Raw genomic sequence first — 19,050 nt, 5'->3', positions numbered from 1 at the left:
TAACAATGGACAGTAAAACTTCTATAGGTATATAAAAAGAGCAGTAGAAGTGAGCATTAGTTTCTTATAGGTTGAGACTGGGGATTTAGTAATGGAGAAAAATGGAAATGGCAGAGACATTAAAGAAGTGTTTCATATCCGTCTTCACAAAATACACCTAAAGAATAGTAGAAAAGAAGGGAGCAAAAGTTATGGGGGAACTTGAAATAGTCGTGATCACAAATCTCCTGGATCTGGTGACCTGTATCCTAAGGTCTTGAAAGAGGTGGCTGCAGAGATCGTCTGCGCATTAATTTTAATCTTCAAAATTTTACAAGATTCTGGTATAGTCCCAGTAGATTGGACAACCACAAATGTAACACTGCATTTTGTGAAAGGAAAATTGTGTTTCACAAATGTATTAGAGTCCATCAAGGATGCAACAAGCAGGATGGATCAAAAGAAACCAGTAGGTGTAGTGTATGTGGATTTCAAAAAGGCTTTATAAGATGCCACATGAACAATTACTGCACAAGATAAGACCTCATGGTGTTAAGATTGATACATTAACATGAATAGAGGATTGGCTAACTAGCAGAAAACAGTGGGCTCTAAATGCATAATTTTCAGGTTAGCAAACCTTAACTAGTAGAATACTACAATGATGGATCTCAAATATTTGTAATCTGTTTTAATAACTTGGATGACGGGATTGACTACTGTAGCCAAATTTGCTTATGATGCAAAGATAGATAGAAAACCGAGATGTGAAGAGGATTCAAAAATTCTGTAAAAAAGAAGAGATGGATAGATTAAATGATTGGCAGATCTAGTATAATGTGGGAAAGTATGAGATTGTCCAATTTAGCAGAAAGATTGGAAAAGCAGATTATTCTTTAATAGAGAGAGAGACTGCATTATCTGGTGATACAGGAATCACGAAAAGATGACAAGCACAAACAAGAAATTAGGAAGGCAAATTGAATGTCCACCTGTATAGTAGGGGGAATGGAATGTATAAATAGACAAGTCATGCTGCAACTATATACAGGGTGTTTTGAAGATGTGCATATTCTATACCTTTAAAAGAGTAAAACCTAGCAGTGAGAGCACCAAGTGTTTTCAATAAGACACAACGTAACATGTGGTCCAGCTACTGGGTCAGCTAGTTGCCTCAAAATGACCAAACAGATTCTAATTAGGCCAATCAGTTTAAATTATACCCCGAAAAATACAAAATTCCAATCAAGTTTGAATTGAGTATACTGACAATCTTAAAAGCCAAACCACAATCCGATGCTTTGGGTTAAAAGACTGGGGAAAATTGGACAGTTGGGAGGAGAATTGCCACCAGAGCAACAGCTGTAGACTGCTAGTCTGAACTCTGAGAGGTATCTGTCTAGAGAAGAAATTTGCACAGAGAAAAACCTCAACACTGACCCAGAGAACCAATTTACTGACGAAGATAGAGAGAAGATTCGACCACTGGCTGGTTTTAAAATTTGAGTTTTCCTGTAAATCTTAATTGGTAGTTTTATCGGATTAGTATTATAGAAGGGAAGGTAAAGAGAAAGGAGATGTAAATAGTTGTGATTTAATTATTCTCTGTTATACTTTAAGAAATAAAGTTGTTGATTTTTACTTTAAATAGTTCTTGGCCTCTCAAATTTTCAGTTACTGCATGGGATAAGTTTTTTTCTGTGTTGCTGGTTTAAATTAAGCAGGAGGATTTACTTTGTGTTGTAACAGATCTGGGGCTCGTCCAGGATTTGAACTGGTTTAGTCAGATTTAAATAGATTTGGCGGTACAAAAAATCCCAGCAAATCTAAACGCTTGCAGGTTAGTGTCCTAGATCTTTAAGTAAAACGTAGGTGAGACAATTTGTTTAATTTTGATGACTTGTGGTTGATTAAATTAAAAGTGAGAGAAATAGCTCTTAAAATTGATAAAGAGGTTCTGGGATTTGAAGATGATTCTCAAATTTGCCAAGGAAGTTAAGAAGGAAAGAAAAAGGCCATACTTTTAGAATTAGCAAATAAGTTAGATTTGGGTTTAACCAAGGACAAAAGTAAAGCTGAAATTGTCAAGGAGTTGCTTAGGTGTATCGGAGAGAAAGACAAGCGCAGCGGAGGTAGAAAAACTTAAATTCCAATTGAGGAAAATGGACTTAGAAGATAAACAAAGAGAAAAAGAAGAAAGGGTGAGAGAAAGGGAGAAAGAAAGAGAGGAGAAAGGGAGAGAGGAGAGAGAGAATTTGAACTTGAGAAGTTGCAACTTAGTCAGCAAAGTCAAGTTAACAGGTTAGAAATTAAAAGAGAAGGTAGTGATATATATAAATATGTCAAAACTCTGCCACATTTTGATGAGAAAGATGTTGAAGCCTTCTTTATTTCGTTTGAAAAATTAACTAGGCAGATGAAGTGGTCTGAGGATTTATGGTTAATGCTAGTTCAGTCTCAACTGGTAGGCAGAGCTAATGAGGTGTTTGCTGCACTGTCAGATGAGGTGTCAAGAGATTATGAAGTGGCCAAACAGACTATTTTAAGTGCTTATGAATTGGTACCAGAAGCATATAGACAGTGGTTCAGAAACACAAAGAAGGAACCAGATGAGACTTACGTTGAGTTTGAAAGACTTAAACAGTCATTTTGATCGATGGGTGCATGCTTTGAAAATAGATAGGATATTTAAGGCCTTAAGATAGATTATTCTGCTGGAAGAGTTTAAAAAACTCACTTCCAGAGATGGTAAGAATTCACGTGGAGGAACAGAAAGTTCAGGAAGTGAGAAGGACAGTAGAATTATCAGATGAGCACATGTTGGTGCATAAGAGAAGCTTCCAGCCAGAATTTTGCCCTGTAAAGGATAGAAGTTGAGAGAAGGGGAGATCCTACACAACAAAACCAACAGTAGAGAGCACTGGTAAGAATTTACCACAGGATAAAAAAGAAGCCCAATAGGATAGAAAGGAGGTAAAAGGCCTCAGGTGTTTCCACTGTGGTAAAGTGGGGCACATAAAGTCACAGAGCTGGTCATTAAAGAAAGGCACTCCGGGAAAAGATGTGGTAAAAGAAGCTAAGCCAGTGGCATCAGTGAAAGTAGCAAAGGAAACTCCAAGAAGAGCTGAGGAGTTACAGGAGAGTGCACAGTCTAGGTAGGGGCTGGGTATGGAATTAGTACCTGATCTTGACAAAGAATTTCCCTCTGTGGGTAAAGTTTACTCAGAAAGAATAGGGGGAGAAGGACAAGAAGTTATCATTTTGAGAGGTACAGATTCTAACCAGTCGCTGATAGTAAGAGATGAGTGAATATGCACTCTTTCTGATCTGTTACCCGAGAGTGTGGTCATTTGTGGGATAGATGGACAGAAATTTGGTGTTCCCTTTTGTAGGATCAGGTTGGAATGCCAACACAAGACTGGGGAAGTTACAGTGGGAGTGATTGACAGAGTGTCAGTTCCAGGAATTCAGTTTATTCTTTGGAATGATTTGGTAGGATTCAAGATGGGAGTGACACCCCTTGTTTTGGAGAAACCCAAGGAAGACCAAGAAACTGAGGAGTTAAAACAGAAATATCCTGGTATTTTCCCAGACTGTGTGGTAACCAGATCCCACTATCATATGTCACAGCACAAAGCGAAAAGTAAAAAGAAAGGTGAAGAGTTGAGGTTCAGTTAGCGGATACATGTAATGGTGCAGGAAAAACCTGAACAGGCAGAGAATCAGACAGAAGTGTTTGGTCCTGAAAGGCTAAGAGACTTGCAACAGCAAGACAAGATGATAAAAGATATAAATGTGGATGCGTACTCTGAAAAGGAGTCAGAGAATATTCCTGAGGGTTATTATCTGAAAGATAGAATCCTAAAGCAGAAATGGAGACCACGGCAGGCTAATGCAGAGGAGAAATGAGCCGAAGTACACCAGATTGTGTTGCCAGTAGTATACAGATAGGAGGTGTTACAGGTAGCACATGAACTACTTGCAGGAGGTCACCTAGGGGTACGAAAGACTCAGGCTATGGTCCAAAAACATTTTTATTGGCCTGGAATGCAAAAGGATGTGGTTAACTTTTTCCATACGTGTCATACATGCCAAATAGTAGGTAAGCCACAGGCAGTATTAAAACCAGCAGCTTTGTTGCTCATTCCCACATTTGAAGAACATTTCACGTGGGTTATAATTGATTGTGTAGGTCCCCTCCCAAGAACTAAAAGTGGGAACCAGTACTTGTTAACCATAATGGATGTGTCGCCCAGATTTCCGGAGGCAATTCCATTACGGAATATCAAGGCAAAAAGGGTAGTAGAGGAGTCAGTAGCTTTCTTCACACGGTAAGAGAAATTCAGTCGGACCAAGGGTCAAATTTTATTACTAGGCTTAAGGAGGTTATGGATAGCTTGGGTACAGAGCACTTTAAATCCAGTGTGTATCATCCTGAATTCCAGGGAGCTTTAGAAAGTTGGCATCAGACCTTGAAGACCATGTTGAGAGCGTACTGTCAGGATTACCCGAATGATTGGGATAAAGGTATCCCATTCGTATTGCTTGCCATTAGCGATGCCCCAAATAAATCTACTCAGTTCACTCCCTTTGAGTTAATATTCGGGCATGAAGTGAGAGGCCCTTTGAAGTTAATTAAAGAAGAATTGACAGTACCAAAGTCGGAGATCTCACACTTGGATTATGTGTTGGAGGTGAGGGAGAGATTAAATAGAGTAGATGAGTTAGTTAAACAGCACCTAAAGAGGGCAAAGTATAGAATGAAACAGGTGGCAGGTAAAAGCTCTGAGACTCGAACATTTTCCCGAGGGGATGACGTGTTAGTACTTTTACCAGTGATAGGAGATCCCTTCAAAACCAGGTTTAGTGGTCCCTATCAAATTAGAGAAAAAGTTGACTCAAGTGAACTATCTCGTAAAGAGGGGGGGAAAAAATGTATCGAGTATGTCATGTGAACATGTTGAAGCTGTATTATAATTGAGAGAAAGAACTGGAGAAACAGGTGTTAGTTACTGCTGTACAGAGTGGGGAGGAATCAAATCCAGATGATGTGGATTTTGATGTGCCTCAACATAAATTAAAAAATGAAAAAGTCCTTGAGGAGTGGGATAGATTAGAAAGCTATCTGTCTCAGGAGCATAGAACGCAGTTGAAAGGTTTGTTACTGCAATATAAGGACATATGTAAGAATAAGATGGGGAAGACTAATGCTATTATACATGAAATAGACATAGGAAGTACTGCTCCAATAAAAAAACACCACTATCAGCTTAATCCTTTCAAAGCCAGATAGGTCCAGAAGGAGGTGGAGGCCATGCTCGACAAGGACATCATTGAACCAAGCTAGAACGAGTGAAGTTCGCCGATTGTCTTAGTTCCCAAACTGGATGGGACTCAACAACTTTGCGTGGAATATTGGAAGGTCAGCGACATTACAAAATCAGACTCATGTCCAATTCCGAGATTGGAGGACTATATCGAGAAAGTCAGACAAGCTAAGTACATCACCAAGTTGGACTTAATGCGTGGTTACTGGCAGGTCCCTTTATCAGAGTCTGCGAAATAAATTTCTGTATTTGTAACCCCAAATGGGCTATATCAGTTTAAAGTGATGCCCTTTGGAATGAAGAACGCACCAGCCACATTCCAAAGACTCATGACCAGAATTGTGGCTGGGTTAACAAACTGTGCAGTCTATTTGGATGATGTAGTGATCTTTAGTAAGTCCTGGAAAGATCATATAATACAGTTGGCAGAGCTCTTTGAACAACTATGAGAAGCAGAACTGGTGATAAACTTAAATAAAATGGAATTTGCAAAAGCAAACATCCTTAGGACATAACATCGGTCATGGAAGGTTGACCCCACAGAACACAAAGACGAAGGCCATCGAGGAATTTGTACGACCAACCTTGAAGAAAGAGGTGCTTAGAATCCGTTGAGTCTGAAGAATCAATCAGAAGTTTGTTCCAAACTTCAGCAGTGTAGAGGCACCGTTAACTGATTTGCTGAAGAAGAACACAAAGTTTCAGTGGACAGAACCATGCCAAGAGACCATTTGAAATCGATATTAAGCACCAAACCAGTTTTAGCTACACCAAGCTTTTCAAAATGTTTTAAAGTCGCCATCGATGCTAGTGACATTGCAGTTGGAGCTGTAGTCCTGCAGGAAGATGAGAATGGAATTGAAATCCCAGTTGGTTACTTTTCGAAGAAAATCAACATCCACCAGAGGAAATATTCCACGATTGAAAAGGAACGATTGAGTTTGGTACTGACCTTACAACGTTTTAATCTGTATGTCACGAGCAATGTGTCGGAGATGGTTGTGTACATGGATCACAATCTGTTACGTTCTTAGAATGCTTTAAAGACAAGAGTATGAGACTATTTTGTTGGAGTCTTATGCTACAGACTTCCAATTTAAAAATTGTACATGTTGCGGGTCGTAAGAATGTAATCGCAGATGTATTATTGCGGATTTAACTAATAGAGTTTAGATGAGATTTGTCTTTATTTAATGATATATATACAAAGCTATATGGGAAGAAGTTAAGGTGAACTTGTATTAAAGTTGAAATATGTGTTGCTGGAAAAGCACAGCAGGTCAGGCAGCATCCAAGGAGCAGGAGAATCAACATTTCGGGCATAAGCCCTTCTTCAGGAATGAGGAGGGTGTGCCAAGCAGGCTAAGATAAAAGGTAGGGAGGAGGGACTTGGGGGAAGGGCTTTGGGAATGCGATGGATGGAAGGAGATTAAGGTGAGGGTGATAGGCCGGAAAAGGGTTGGGGGCGGAGAGGTCGCGAAGAAGATTGAGGGTTGGGACTGAGATTAGGTGGGGGGAGGGTAAATGAGGAAGCTGGAGAAATCTGCATTCATCCCTTGTGGTTGGAGGGTTCCTAGGTGGAAGATGAGGCGCTCTTCCTCCAGGCGTTGTGTTGCCATGGTCTGCCATGTCCTTGGCAGAGTGGGAGGGGGAGTTAAAGTGTTCAGCCACAGGGCGGTTGGGTTGGTTGGTCCGGGTGTCCCAGAGGTGTTCTCTGAAACGTTCCGCAAGTAGGCGGCCTGTCTCCCCAGTGTAGAGGAGGCCACATCGGGTGCAGCGGATGCAGTAAATGATATGTGTGGAGGTGCAGGTGAATTTGTGACAGATATGGAAGGATCCCTTGGAGCCTTGGAGGGAAGTAAGGGGGGAGGTGTGGGCGCAAGTTTTGCATTTCTTGCAGTTGCAAGGGAAGGTGCCGGAAGTGAAGGTTGGATTGGTAGGGGGTGTGGACCTAACGAGGGAGTCGCGAAGGGAGTGGTCTTTCCGGAATGCTGATAGGGGAGGGGAGGGAAATATATCCTTGGTGATGGGGTCCGTTTGGAGGTGGTGGAAATGACGAAGGTTGATACGATCTATCTGGAGGTTGGTGGGGTGGTTGGTGAGGACCAGTGGGGTTCTGTCCTAGTGGCGATTGGAGGGGCGGGGCTCAAGGGCGGAGGAGCGGGAAGTGGAGGGGATGCGGTGGAGAGCATCGTCAACCACGTCTGAGGGGAAATTGCTGTCTTTGAAGAAGGAGGCCATCTGGGTTGTTCGGTATTGGAATTGGTCCTCCTGGGAGCAGATGCGGTGGAGGCGAAGGAATTGGGAATATGGGATGGCGTTTTTACAGGGGGCAGGGTGGGAGGAGGTGTAATCTAGGTAGCTGTGGGAGTCGGTCGGTTTATAGTAAATGTCCGTGTTGAGTCGGTTGCCCGAGATAGAAATGGAGAGGTCTAGAAAGGGGAGGGAGGAGTCTGAGACGGTCCAGGTAAATTTGAGGTCAGGGTGGAAGGTGTTAGTAAAGTGGATGAACTGTTCAAGCTCCTCGTGGGAGCATGAGGTAGCGCTGATACAGTCATCGATGTAACGGAGGAAAAGGTGGGGGTTGGTGCCAGTGTAGCTGCAGAAGATGGACTGTTCCACATATCCGACGAAGAGGCAGGCATAGCTGGGGCCCATGCGGGTGCCCATGGCTATTCCTTTGGTTTGGAGGAAGTGGGAGGATTGGAAAGAGAAGTTGTTCAGAGTGAGGACCAGTTCAGTCAGTCGAAGGAGGGTATCAGTGGAAGGGTACTGGTTGGGTCGGCGGGAAAGGAAGAAGCGGAGGGTTTTGAGGCCTTCGTGATGGGGGAGGGTGGTGTTTAGGGACTGGATGTCCATGGTGAAGATAAGGCGTTTTTGGCCGGGGAAGCGAAAATCATGGAGGAGGTGGAGGGCGTGGGTGGTGTCCCGAACATAGGTGGGGAGTTCTTGGACTAAGGGTGACAGGACCGTGTTGAGGTGTGCAGAGATGAGTTCGGTGGGGCAGGAGCAGGCTGAGACAATGGGTCGACCGGGGCAGTCAGGTTTGTGGATTTTGGACAGGAGGTAGAAACGGGCGGTGCGGGGTTGTGGGACGATGAAGTTGGAGGCGGTGGATGGGAGATCCCCTGAGGTGATGAGGTTATGGATGGTCTGGGAGATGATGGTTTGGTGGTGGGAGGTGAGGTCATGGTCAAGGGGGCAGTAGTTTGTCACACCGATCTAAAGATAGCTCGCGGACACCTTCGATTCTCCTGCTCCTTGGATGCTGCCTGACCTGCTGCGCTTTTCCAGCAACACATTTTTCAGCTCTGATCTCCAGCATCTGCAGTCCTCACTTTCTCCCAGTTGTATTAAAGTTATCTATGTTAGGATAATATGTTTAAAAAGTAGAGAAAAAATGAAGCCATCTTTTCACTATGATGGTTCTTTTTTTTGGGCGAGGGTGTTATGAAGTTGTGGGTGTGCTGTACCTTTAATATAGTAAAAGCTAGCAGTGACAGCACCAAGTCTTCTCAATAAGACGCAATGTAACATGTGTTCCAGCTACTGGGCCAGCTGGTTGCTTGGAAATTACAAAACTGGTTCAAATTAGGCCAATCAGTTTAAATTATACCCTGAAAAGTACCAAATTCCAATCAAGTTTGAATTGAGTATATTGACAATCTTAAAAGCCAATGATGCTTTGGGGTATAAGGCCAGGGATAACTGAACAGTTGGGAGGAGAACTGCCACCAGACCAACAGCTGTAGACTGCTAATCAGAGCTCTGAGAGGTACCTGTCTGGAGAAGGAGTTTGCACAGAGAAAAACTTCAACACTGACCTGGAGTGCCAATCTACTGACGAAGATAAAGAGAAGATTCGGACCCTGGCTGGTTTTAAAATTTGAATTTTCTTTAAATCTTTTTATTCTGTAAATCTGTTTTATTGGACTAGTATTATAGAAGGAAAGGTAATGATAGTTAGAGAAAGGAGGTGTAAATAGTTGTGAGTTAATTATTCTCTGTTATACTTTAAGAAATAAAGTTGTTAATTTTTACTTTAATAGTTCTTGGCCGATCAATTTTTTACAGGTTACTGCACGGGATAAATCTTTTTCTGTGTTACTAGTTTAAATTAAGCAGAAGGGTTTACCCCATGTCGTAGCAAGGGTACTGAGGAAACCACATCTGGAGTACTGTGTACCATTTTGCTCTCATTACTTTAGGAAAAAGAAACACACCAAATCCACCATTCAGTATGATCATATCGGATTTCTGGCTTCAACTTCATATTCCACCCACACTCCCTTTGAGAGACCAATATCTGTCTGTTCCAAACTTACAGGTATTTTTTAATGGAGAATCCACAACCCCTTGGGTAGAGAAATGCATTGACTTGCTAATCTTTTGAGTGAAGTGATTTCTCCTCCTCTTGGTTTTAAATGATTATTCCCTTTTCCTGAGACTGACTCTCTCTTTCACTTTAGATTCCTCAACTAGTGGATGTAGTCAGTCTCTCAGCAGCTACCCTTTCAGGTTCCTTCAGATTCTTCTAAATTTCAGAGGATATGGGCCAAATTTACTCAATCTCATCATAGCATAAGCCTTTGGTCCCAGAGACCAATCTAAGGAACCTTAGTTGCCCTTCCTCTAGTGTAAGTGAAACTTTAAAAAAAAATTGACACCAAAACTGCACTAAAAATTCCAGATATGGCTGAGCAGATTAGATCTATACTCGATGGAATTTAGAAGTAAGATATGTAAGATTCTGGAGGGGACTTAATAAGGTAGATGCTGAGAGGATATTTCCTCTTGTGGAGAAATCGAGAACTAGGGACAATGTTTGAAAATAAAGTGTCTTCCATTTTAAATGGATTGTGAATTTCCTGCCTGAGGGTCATTAGTCTTTTGAATACCCTTCCACAGACAGGAGTGAAAGCTGCATCATTGAATATACTCAAGGCAAGTTAGGGAGACTTGTATTCATAAAGGAGTGATGAGTTATAAGGTGTTGGCAAGAAAGTGGAATTAAAGCCACATTTAGATTAGCCAGGATCTTTTGGAATAATGAAACAAGCTTGCTGGGCAAATGGTCTCCTCCTGTTACTATGATTAGATTCCATAAAGCCAAGTACTCCACCTGATGGCTTTGTCTAAAAATACTTCAGCTTGCGCAGAAGCAGTTGTCAATTTGAGAAATTTTAGAAATCATAATGGTAGAAAGAATTAGTACTGCAACAATCAAGAAAAAAGTTACAGTATCATTGAAAGTATAATCATTGCTGCAATAGTTATTAAATAAGCTGGGATTATGTTGCATTAGATCAAAGTGTTCATTGAGTTTTGGTTGTTGACCACTGTCCTAAGCAATTACTTTCTTAAGAGCCACTAGTTATTAGCCGAAGCTCAAAGTATAAGAATGGTTATTGCTGAATGTTGTGTATCATCACAGGCTGTTACATTAAAGCATCTTACAACATTTGCTTGTGTGTATTGTACCTCTTTGGCTCAATATAGCACAGTCGATCTCCGATCAGTCTTTTAAGAATATACAGTCCAATATATTTTCTTTTAATTCATTCAGGGATGTAGGGTTTTCTGCTTGGCTATGGTATTGCATTGCTCATCCCTAATTTCTCAAGAAGGTGATGGTGAGCTTCCTCTTTGGACTACAGTAATGAATTTGGTCAAGGTAAAATGACAAGCTGTTTAGGGAGGAAGGTCCGGGAATCTGACCCAGCAACATTGAAGGAACAGCAATATATTTCCAAATCAGGGTGGTGAGTGATTTGCAGAGGAACCTCCGGTGATGCTGTTCCCATGTATCTACTAGATGGCAGTGGTAACGAAGGTGGTGTCTAAGGATCTTTGGTGCATTTCTGCCATCCTAGAGGGAGTGACATTTATGGATTTGTCAATCAAGCGGGTTCCTTTGTCCTGTATGGTATCAAGCTTCTTCAGTATTGTTGGAGCTGCACTCATCCAGGCCAGTGGGGAATATTTCATTACACTCCTGACTTTTGTCTTGTAGATGGTGGCCAGGCTTTGGGGAGTCAGGAAATGATTTACTTGCTACAGGATTCTTAGCCGCTAATCTGTCCTTGTAACCACAGCATTTATATGGCTGGGCCAGTTCAGTTTCAGGTCAATGGTAATCCCCAAGATGTTGTTATTGGGATTTAAGAGATATAGGGAGATGATTAGACGCTTCCTCTTGTTTGATAGAATTATGAATTCAAATTAAAGAAAGTGTTGCATTTATGTATATAGCATCTTTTGCAACCATTAGACATCCAAAAATATTTTGTAAGCAATTAGGTACCTTTGAGATGCAGTCTCCTGCTTATTAAAATGTCATGGGATTTGCTGCATCCAAATGATTGAGAATATGTGAGCTCAGTTTAAAGTCTGATCCAAAAGACTGCAGCTGTGACAGTTCAAAACTCCCAGTAAACTGCAGCCCAGATTATGTTCAAATCCTGGAGTGGGACTTGAAACCATAACCTTCTGACTCAGAGGCAAGAATGCTTGCAAATGAGCATTGTCTGATATGATTAGAAAACATGTTGCAACTTAAAGTATTATGGCCTAAGTTTTCTTAATTAAGTGTCCCACCCTCTGCTTCAAAAGCAAAAGTAATATTGTAAAGCTAGAAATAATTAGCACAGTGTTTAGCTTGTACAGGTTCTAGCACTCTTGCATGCCCTCACACACCTTTGCGTAAATGTCTGGCAAAACAGACATGTGCTCCTCTAGCAAAAACCCAGGCTCTGGAACAAAGAACAATACAGTACAGGAACAGGCCCTTTGGCCCTCCAACCTGCATCGCTGTTTGCTGTTCCAAACTAAAACTGTCTTCACTTACAGGATCCATATCCCTCTACTCCCTATTCATGTGCTTCTTGAATGCTGCTTTTGTGTCTGCTTCTACCACCACCTCTGACAATGTGTTCCAGGTACTTACCATCCTTTGTGTGAAAGACATGCCTTACACATCTCTTTTCAATTTACCCCCTTGCACCTTGAACCTGTGTCCTCTAGTAATTGACCTTTCTACCCTGGGGAAAAAAGCCTCATACTTGCCATTCTATCCATGCCATTTACAATCTTATAAACGTCTATTAGGTCACCCCTCAACCTCCTGAGTTCCAGTGAAAATGAACCCAGTGTAGCCAACCTTTCTTCATTACTAAAATCCCCCATATCCAGGCAACATCCTGGTAAACCTTTTTCTGTACCTTCTCCAAAGCATCCACATCCTTCTGGTAGGGTGGTGACCGAGTAGGGTTAGTTGTACGTGATAGTGGCAGATTCAGGGAAGTATTTTTTTAAATTCATTCACGGGATGTAGGCATCACTGGCTGGGCCAGCAATTCTTGCCCAATTCCATTTGCCCTTGAGAAGGCAGTGATGAGCTGCCTTTTTGAATTGCTGCAGTCCATGTGCTGTGGGTTGGCCCACAATGCTGTTAGAGATGGAACTCCAGGACTTTGATCCAATGACAGTGAAGGAACAGGAATACCTTTCACTTCACTTGGCTCCACAGTAACAATTATGGAAGTCTGATCTTTTCTTGGCAGACTCTGTTTTAAGCCAAAGAACCACAAAGGGGGCAGAGCTAATGAGTGCCCTACTCGGTGAAGACTGTGTTTTGTGAATGGCCTAAACTGGGTATTTGGATCACTTTTCATGTGAATGAGAAGCTTAATGACAGCAGGGATACTTGATAAAGGGCTTGGCCATTTCTGAGTGCAGGTAATTTCAAACATTTATTGCTTCTGAAAATGAGATTCCATAACACCCATTTTATATTTGTCTTTCATCAGCTGAAACATCTGCCACTATTTTCACTGAATTGTCTTTTTGTTTATCAAATTTTGTCTCACAGATGAAGAGTGGTCAGCAGGGGCAAAGAGCTGAGAGCTAACCAACCCATAAAATCAGTAAGGACATTATAGAGTTAGCACCTTAAGGTCAAGAAGGAGAAAAATTTAAATTGAGGTGATATTTATTGTATATTCATATAAGCCTGGAAAATCCCATTACAACCAGTATATTAGTTTATTTAATTCACCTTGAAGTGGTTAAAGCAACAGAGAAACATGGTTCATACACATTAGGCTTTCAGATACTATTAGTGAACATTTCTAAGTTGATTGTGTGTGCATGGCAAAGAAAATATTTATTCAGACCAAGTATGAACTTTTTAAACTTGACTGCCTCTTACCTTATAACAGATAGTAAGCACTTACGGAGAACAAAACCCAAATCTATATTTAAATTTACAAAGACAATATGGAGCCAAAAATGTGATCCTTGGTGCCTGAAGCACATTTGGTTAAAATACAGGAGTCATGTAATATATTATCTGAGGGCTTGAAGACTGTTATTTGGCCAGTGTGCTTGATACTGCCAGCATGATATTCTGGAGCTTGTGGACAAATGTTAGAGGGCTTTCTATAAAGTAGCTACAGCATGTGTCCCTCCTTCAGTGCTAAGTGTCTTTTTTGAGAGGGGGTTGAGCGTGTGTTACTGGAAAAGTACAGCAGGTCAGGCAGCATCCGAGGAGCAGGAAGGTCGATGTTTTGGGCCGGAGCCCTTCATCAGGAGAGATGAAGGTGTTCTGTGATGTGGAGAGACTGGAGGAGCTGGAATTATGGTTAAGGTTAGAGCAGACAAGGTTAAGGAGGATTTAATAAAGTTAATAGAATTTTGAGAGTATTAAATAGAGTAAATGGGGAGAATTATTTTCACTGGTGGGACGGCTGGTAACACGGAAAACAAATTGAAGATAATTGGCAAAAAAAGCAGAGGGAAGTTGTGAAGACATTTATTTTATGCAGCAAGTTATGATGATCTGCAATATGCTGTTTAAAAATGTAATGGATGCAGATTCAGCACTAACTCTGAAAAGTGAATAGATACATACTTGAAAAATGTTGTTTGCATAGCATTGCATGAGGATTATGGTTGAGGCTAATTGGATAGCTCTGACAAAGGACCAACTCAGGCATGATAGGCTGAGTGGTGTCCGTCTTTCCTGTATGAGTCTATAATTTCAATTCCGAACTTTCACTTCATTTTTATAGTGCTACCTGTAGGCCTCTGAGAAGGCCTTTGAGCTAATTTTTCATTTATCAGTTTACGCTCCACAGCTGTACCACAAAGAGTAATGGTAGGGCCAGGAAAGTCAGCAACCCACATTTCAGTTCCTATCTTAACCTCCAAAACACCAGCTGGAGTGCCAGTAAAATATAGTAGTGATTGACTTCTAAGTATTCTATGCCAATTCTTTTGGTGCACAGTGCTTGCCATGCCGAAGCAGGAGCCATATGTCGATATAGGCTAATTATAGTAACGCTTACCTGTTTTCCACCACAATAATCTCTTCAGAAAAATATCCAGTTGTGTCTTGAGCCTGCTGTGTTATTAAACTTATAGCTCTTCCTGTTTACATATAACCTAGTCTATTGCCCTCTGAGTGAAAGTTTATTTGAGTCCTCTTGCTCCTTGTATTGGAAACATTCAGTATAATGATTAATTTGACCAGATTGGCTTTTGCTAATTGCTTTTGTAATCACTGCAATATCTTTTTACCAAAAATTGGATTCTAGGTAATCCAAGATGGAGGATGGAAAAAAAGTTATAGCTTTAAGAGATGCTCCTTTTTTTTTGAGGTATTTTTGGTGTTGGAGGTGATTACCTTGAATACCAGGAGCAGCAATTACTGCTTTGGGGAAGAAAAGATCAAAACAATGGCACTTTTAAAAGGAGGCAGTGACCACATGGTCAGTGAGGGAGAGAGAGAGAAAGAAACCCACACAGCACTGAATCTGCACAGTTACTGCCTTTGCTGTTTGAGTTCATGTCTTTCTGGACATCGGAATGATTCTAGGAAAAATTAACAAACAGCGATGGAATGAGCTGCCAGAGGAAGGCTGGTACAATTACAGCATTTAAGAGGCATCTGGATGGGGATATGAATAGGAAGGGTTTAGAGGGATATGGGCCAAGTGCTGGCGAATGGGACGAGATTAGGTTAGGATATTTGGTCGGCATGGACGAGTTGGACCGAAGGGTCTGTTTCCATGCTGTGCATTGCTATGACTCTAAAGCAACGTACAACTCAACATACCTTTCTAACTGCAAACATCTGGCATTAGTAACACTGCTCCCTCCGCCCCATCATCTTTTGCCAACCTAACTGCAAACTTGGAGATTGTTTAACGTAAGGTCAGTAAGCCATTAAAATAGCAAAGGATGGGATACAGTACTTTGGTTAGATCCTCTTTGCAGCCTGTTAAGTCCTAATTTTATGGCTATGTTTTGCTGCCTGTTTTCAGTCTAATATTTTGGCAGCTTCTTTATCACTAGTTCTGTGACATTATTTTGATCTGGAATGTTGTTGTAACATCTTGGATAGTCCTGGTGTAATATATCAATTCTATTCTTCCTATTCACCACAGTAACTGTATCTTTGAGAAGGCCCAGCAAGTTAGTTAAACATGAATTTCCTTTTCTGGAACTCAACAGTTCTCTATCAATTTATAGTTTTCCAGGTGACATTTCACCAGGATTATTTCAAGGATCTTTCCTTAAAGAATATTAAATGCTTGATACAAGTTAGTCCACTTAGATTTTGTTTGTCATAAGTAATTTACTACTGGACTCAATTTATCCTGACGATTTATTTACCTTAAATTGGGAAATTCAGTCTTGCTCACATTCTCTGATTTATGTACTAAAGAATATTCAAAAAGAATTCCTCTCCCCCATTCTCTTCCTGATACACTAATATTGTGCAAAAATAGTACAATTGTTGACCTTTTAATTGTGTTTTCAGGAGCTGCCCATCATTGCTTGACAGAACAGCCCTATCAAAAGACAGACCGACTGTTCTCATCCTATGCCTGGTTTCATGGTCCAATCTCCCGATTTAAAGCAGCACAGCTGGTACAGATTCCAGGAACTGAGGGTCATGGGGTATTCCTTGTGCGTCAAAGTGAAACACAGCGGGGAGAGTATGTCCTCACGTTCAACTATCAAGGGAGAGCCAAGGTAATAAGAACACGCATATACAGAGCTTTACTTTGCACATTTATTAAAATATTCTGATGAGCAAAGGTGGATGCATTTGTGATACCACCTTAATGGCTGAAAGGGTAGGTAAAAGCTGAGAACGGATAACAATTGCCTTTCTGAAGTGCCTTTAATATCGAAAGCTTCACAAGGTCCTTGACAGAGGAAAACTAGATGCTGAGGAGTAAGCAGCGTTTAGCAAGGCGAAGAAGAGCATTGTTTAAAAGATCAGCGCTAGGATTCCTAAATAGGCAAAGAAAATGCAAGTTGAAAGGGTTTGTGGTAAAAGGGAGTGATCATTGAAGCCCATTATGGAGAATATCCATAGATATATGGAAGAGCCAGAATTAAAGGACTAAAGAGATGAAAAAGGTAGTGAGGCAAAGGAGAGAAGAAAGATGTGACTATTTATGAAGTTAAAAATCACACAACACCAGGTTATAGTCCAACAGGTTTAGTTGGAAGCACACTAGCTTTCGGTGCAACGCTCCTTCATCAGGTGTCGCTCCGAAAGCTAGTGTGCTTCCAATTAAACCTGTTGGACTAAACCTGGTGTTGTGTGATTTTTAACTTTGTACACCCCAGTCCAACACCGGCATCTCCAAATCATGACTACTTATGAATGCATTTATAAATGGGAGTGTTGATTCTGTATGTTTTATTTGAAAACTGGGGAAACCACAAAGCCATTGAGACGGAAGAGTGGGAACTTGTTTAGAACAGGAATACCAGCAGGAGAGGAGAATTGGGCGTCATCAACAAATATATATCGATGAATATTCTCCAAGGATAGCATTAAAATATCAGAAGGAGTGAATGAGGATAGAAACTCTAACATACAACTTCATTCATTGTTCCAAACTGAAAGTCCAGTCTAATAAACTGCCCTATTTCTCACAAATTCATGATGACTTTGAGCATTTTGGATTTTTCCAACTACTCAGTTACCCAGGCCCATGTGATAGACTCCAATAACTTCATCACAACTAGGTTAATGGAGCTGTCATTATTTGTTTCTTCCTCCTTGTCTTAAATAATCAAGCAACATTTACATTTTACTAATCCAATTCAGGAATTGGAGCTTTGGAATCCATAGTGGTCAAGAGTAAGAGGATTAAGAGAAAATTAATTATGCTGAAACCATTCCTTTCATTAATGGTGAAAGGAAGACAAGATGCTAGACTCTGGGGGGGTGCATTCTAAAATGTGTACTATTCATGGTCTCCTTGGGCTGCTAAAGAGTATTTACAGTATCCGCTCAGGTAAGGAAAACATTATTGAGGAAACATCTTACTCTGTCCTACAACTTTGTGGCAGGATGAAGGTAGAGCATGATCATGTGACATTGCATCACTTCCTATGATGCTTTATATTGCCTTGTTACCACATCTCAGTCAGACTTAACACATTGCACGAAAGCTTCCCTGCAGAATCCTGTGTTTGGAGCCATGCATCATACAACAAAAGCTGTTTGATATTGTTGGAGTTCGTCATCTCTGCTCCAAGATCTCTCTGCAGGGGTATCTTAGGGTATTGGCCTAGGTACAAATGTCTTCTGCTGTTTCATCAACGACATTCCTGTCATAATAAGGTCAGAAGTGGAATGTTCACTGATTATAGCACAAATGTTCAGCAATACTTGCGCATCTACAGATGCAGAAGTAGTCTAAGCCATTATCCAAGCTTGGGCAACTGCACCTCACCAGTGTCAGACAATGACCATTCCCAAATAGAGAGAAGCTGACCGTTCCTCATTGACATGCAGTGACACTACTGTGATTGCATCTGCCACTATTAATATCTGGATGGGTTACCATTGACCAGAAACTGGACTGGACCAGCTGAGTAAGTATTTAACTATAGGAATGGGTAAGGGATTAGGAATTCTGCAGCAAATTACCTCATTTCCTGTCTCCCCAAAGCCTGTCTACAATCTTTAAGGCAAGATTAAGAATGTGTTTGAATACTCTCCACTTTCTGAGAAGAATGCAGCTCCAATAAGATCAAAGTTTGACACCATCTACAACAAGCATCCTGCCTGATTGATACCATCCAGTGCCTTCAGCATTAAGTAGCAGCAGTGTGTATCATCTGTAAGATGCACTACAGTATCTCACTGAGGCATCTTTCAAAGCACCTGGCAAAGGCATAACCTCTGTCATTTAGAGGCATAAGGTCAGCAGATGCATGGAAGTAGCACCGCTGTCGGTTCTGCTCCAAGCCAATATATCACCAGCCCTACACTGGTGATCAAAGTCATGGTGTTTCTCCCTAACAGTACTATAGGTGCACCTGCACCCCAATGATGGCCCAGCCAAGGACACACACATCTCACAAACAAAATTTAAAAAAAGACATGAATCACTGGAGTTCCGTAACATTTAATGAATTTCCAAGGCTTTAATTGCTCGTCCTTTGTGTATCCATAATATACCCAAGGAAGTTGCAAGCCAGTTGCAAGAATTTATATTTTTTGTTCAGTGCTTCCTGCTTCCCGTAGACATTGCAGCACAGCTCGCACTCTTGTGTCATTGCTGTTTCTGAGTGGAGTAGGCCATCATCCGTGTGAAGTACAACTCCATTCCTTTTAGGTTATTTAGCATTGTCCGCTGGAAGATTTCTGGTGCTGATATGATGCTGAAAGGTGAAATAAAACTTCCAGAGTAATGAAGGTTCTGGGTAA

The 19,050-nt window shown here is 41.2% G+C and overlaps 1 protein-coding gene across 5 annotated transcripts in view; it reads left to right on the top strand.

Annotated features, from left to right (window-relative positions):
- The window catches only part of sh2b3 (SH2B adaptor protein 3), a 193,847-nt gene that overhangs the window by 149,486 nt on the left and 25,311 nt on the right, over window positions 1–19,050 (top strand). For all 5 annotated transcript variants that reach the window (XM_088000013.1, XM_088000010.1, XM_088000012.1 and 2 more), the window contains exon 6: window positions 16,132–16,346. In XM_088000013.1, the coding sequence (XP_087856139.1) occupies window positions 16,132–16,346 (215 nt within the window). The remainder of the gene's footprint in view (window positions 1–16,131; window positions 16,347–19,050) is intronic.

The sequence above is a fragment of the Chiloscyllium plagiosum genome, unplaced genomic scaffold, assembly GCF_037043375.1.
Source record: "Chiloscyllium plagiosum isolate Xiang-an unplaced genomic scaffold, Cpla_swu_hap1 HiC_scaffold_24, whole genome shotgun sequence".
NCBI classification, from domain to species: Eukaryota; Metazoa; Chordata; class Chondrichthyes; order Orectolobiformes; family Hemiscylliidae; genus Chiloscyllium; species Chiloscyllium plagiosum.
The sequence above is the reverse complement of the archived record's forward strand: the minus strand, read 5'-3'. Positions and strand labels throughout refer to the sequence as shown.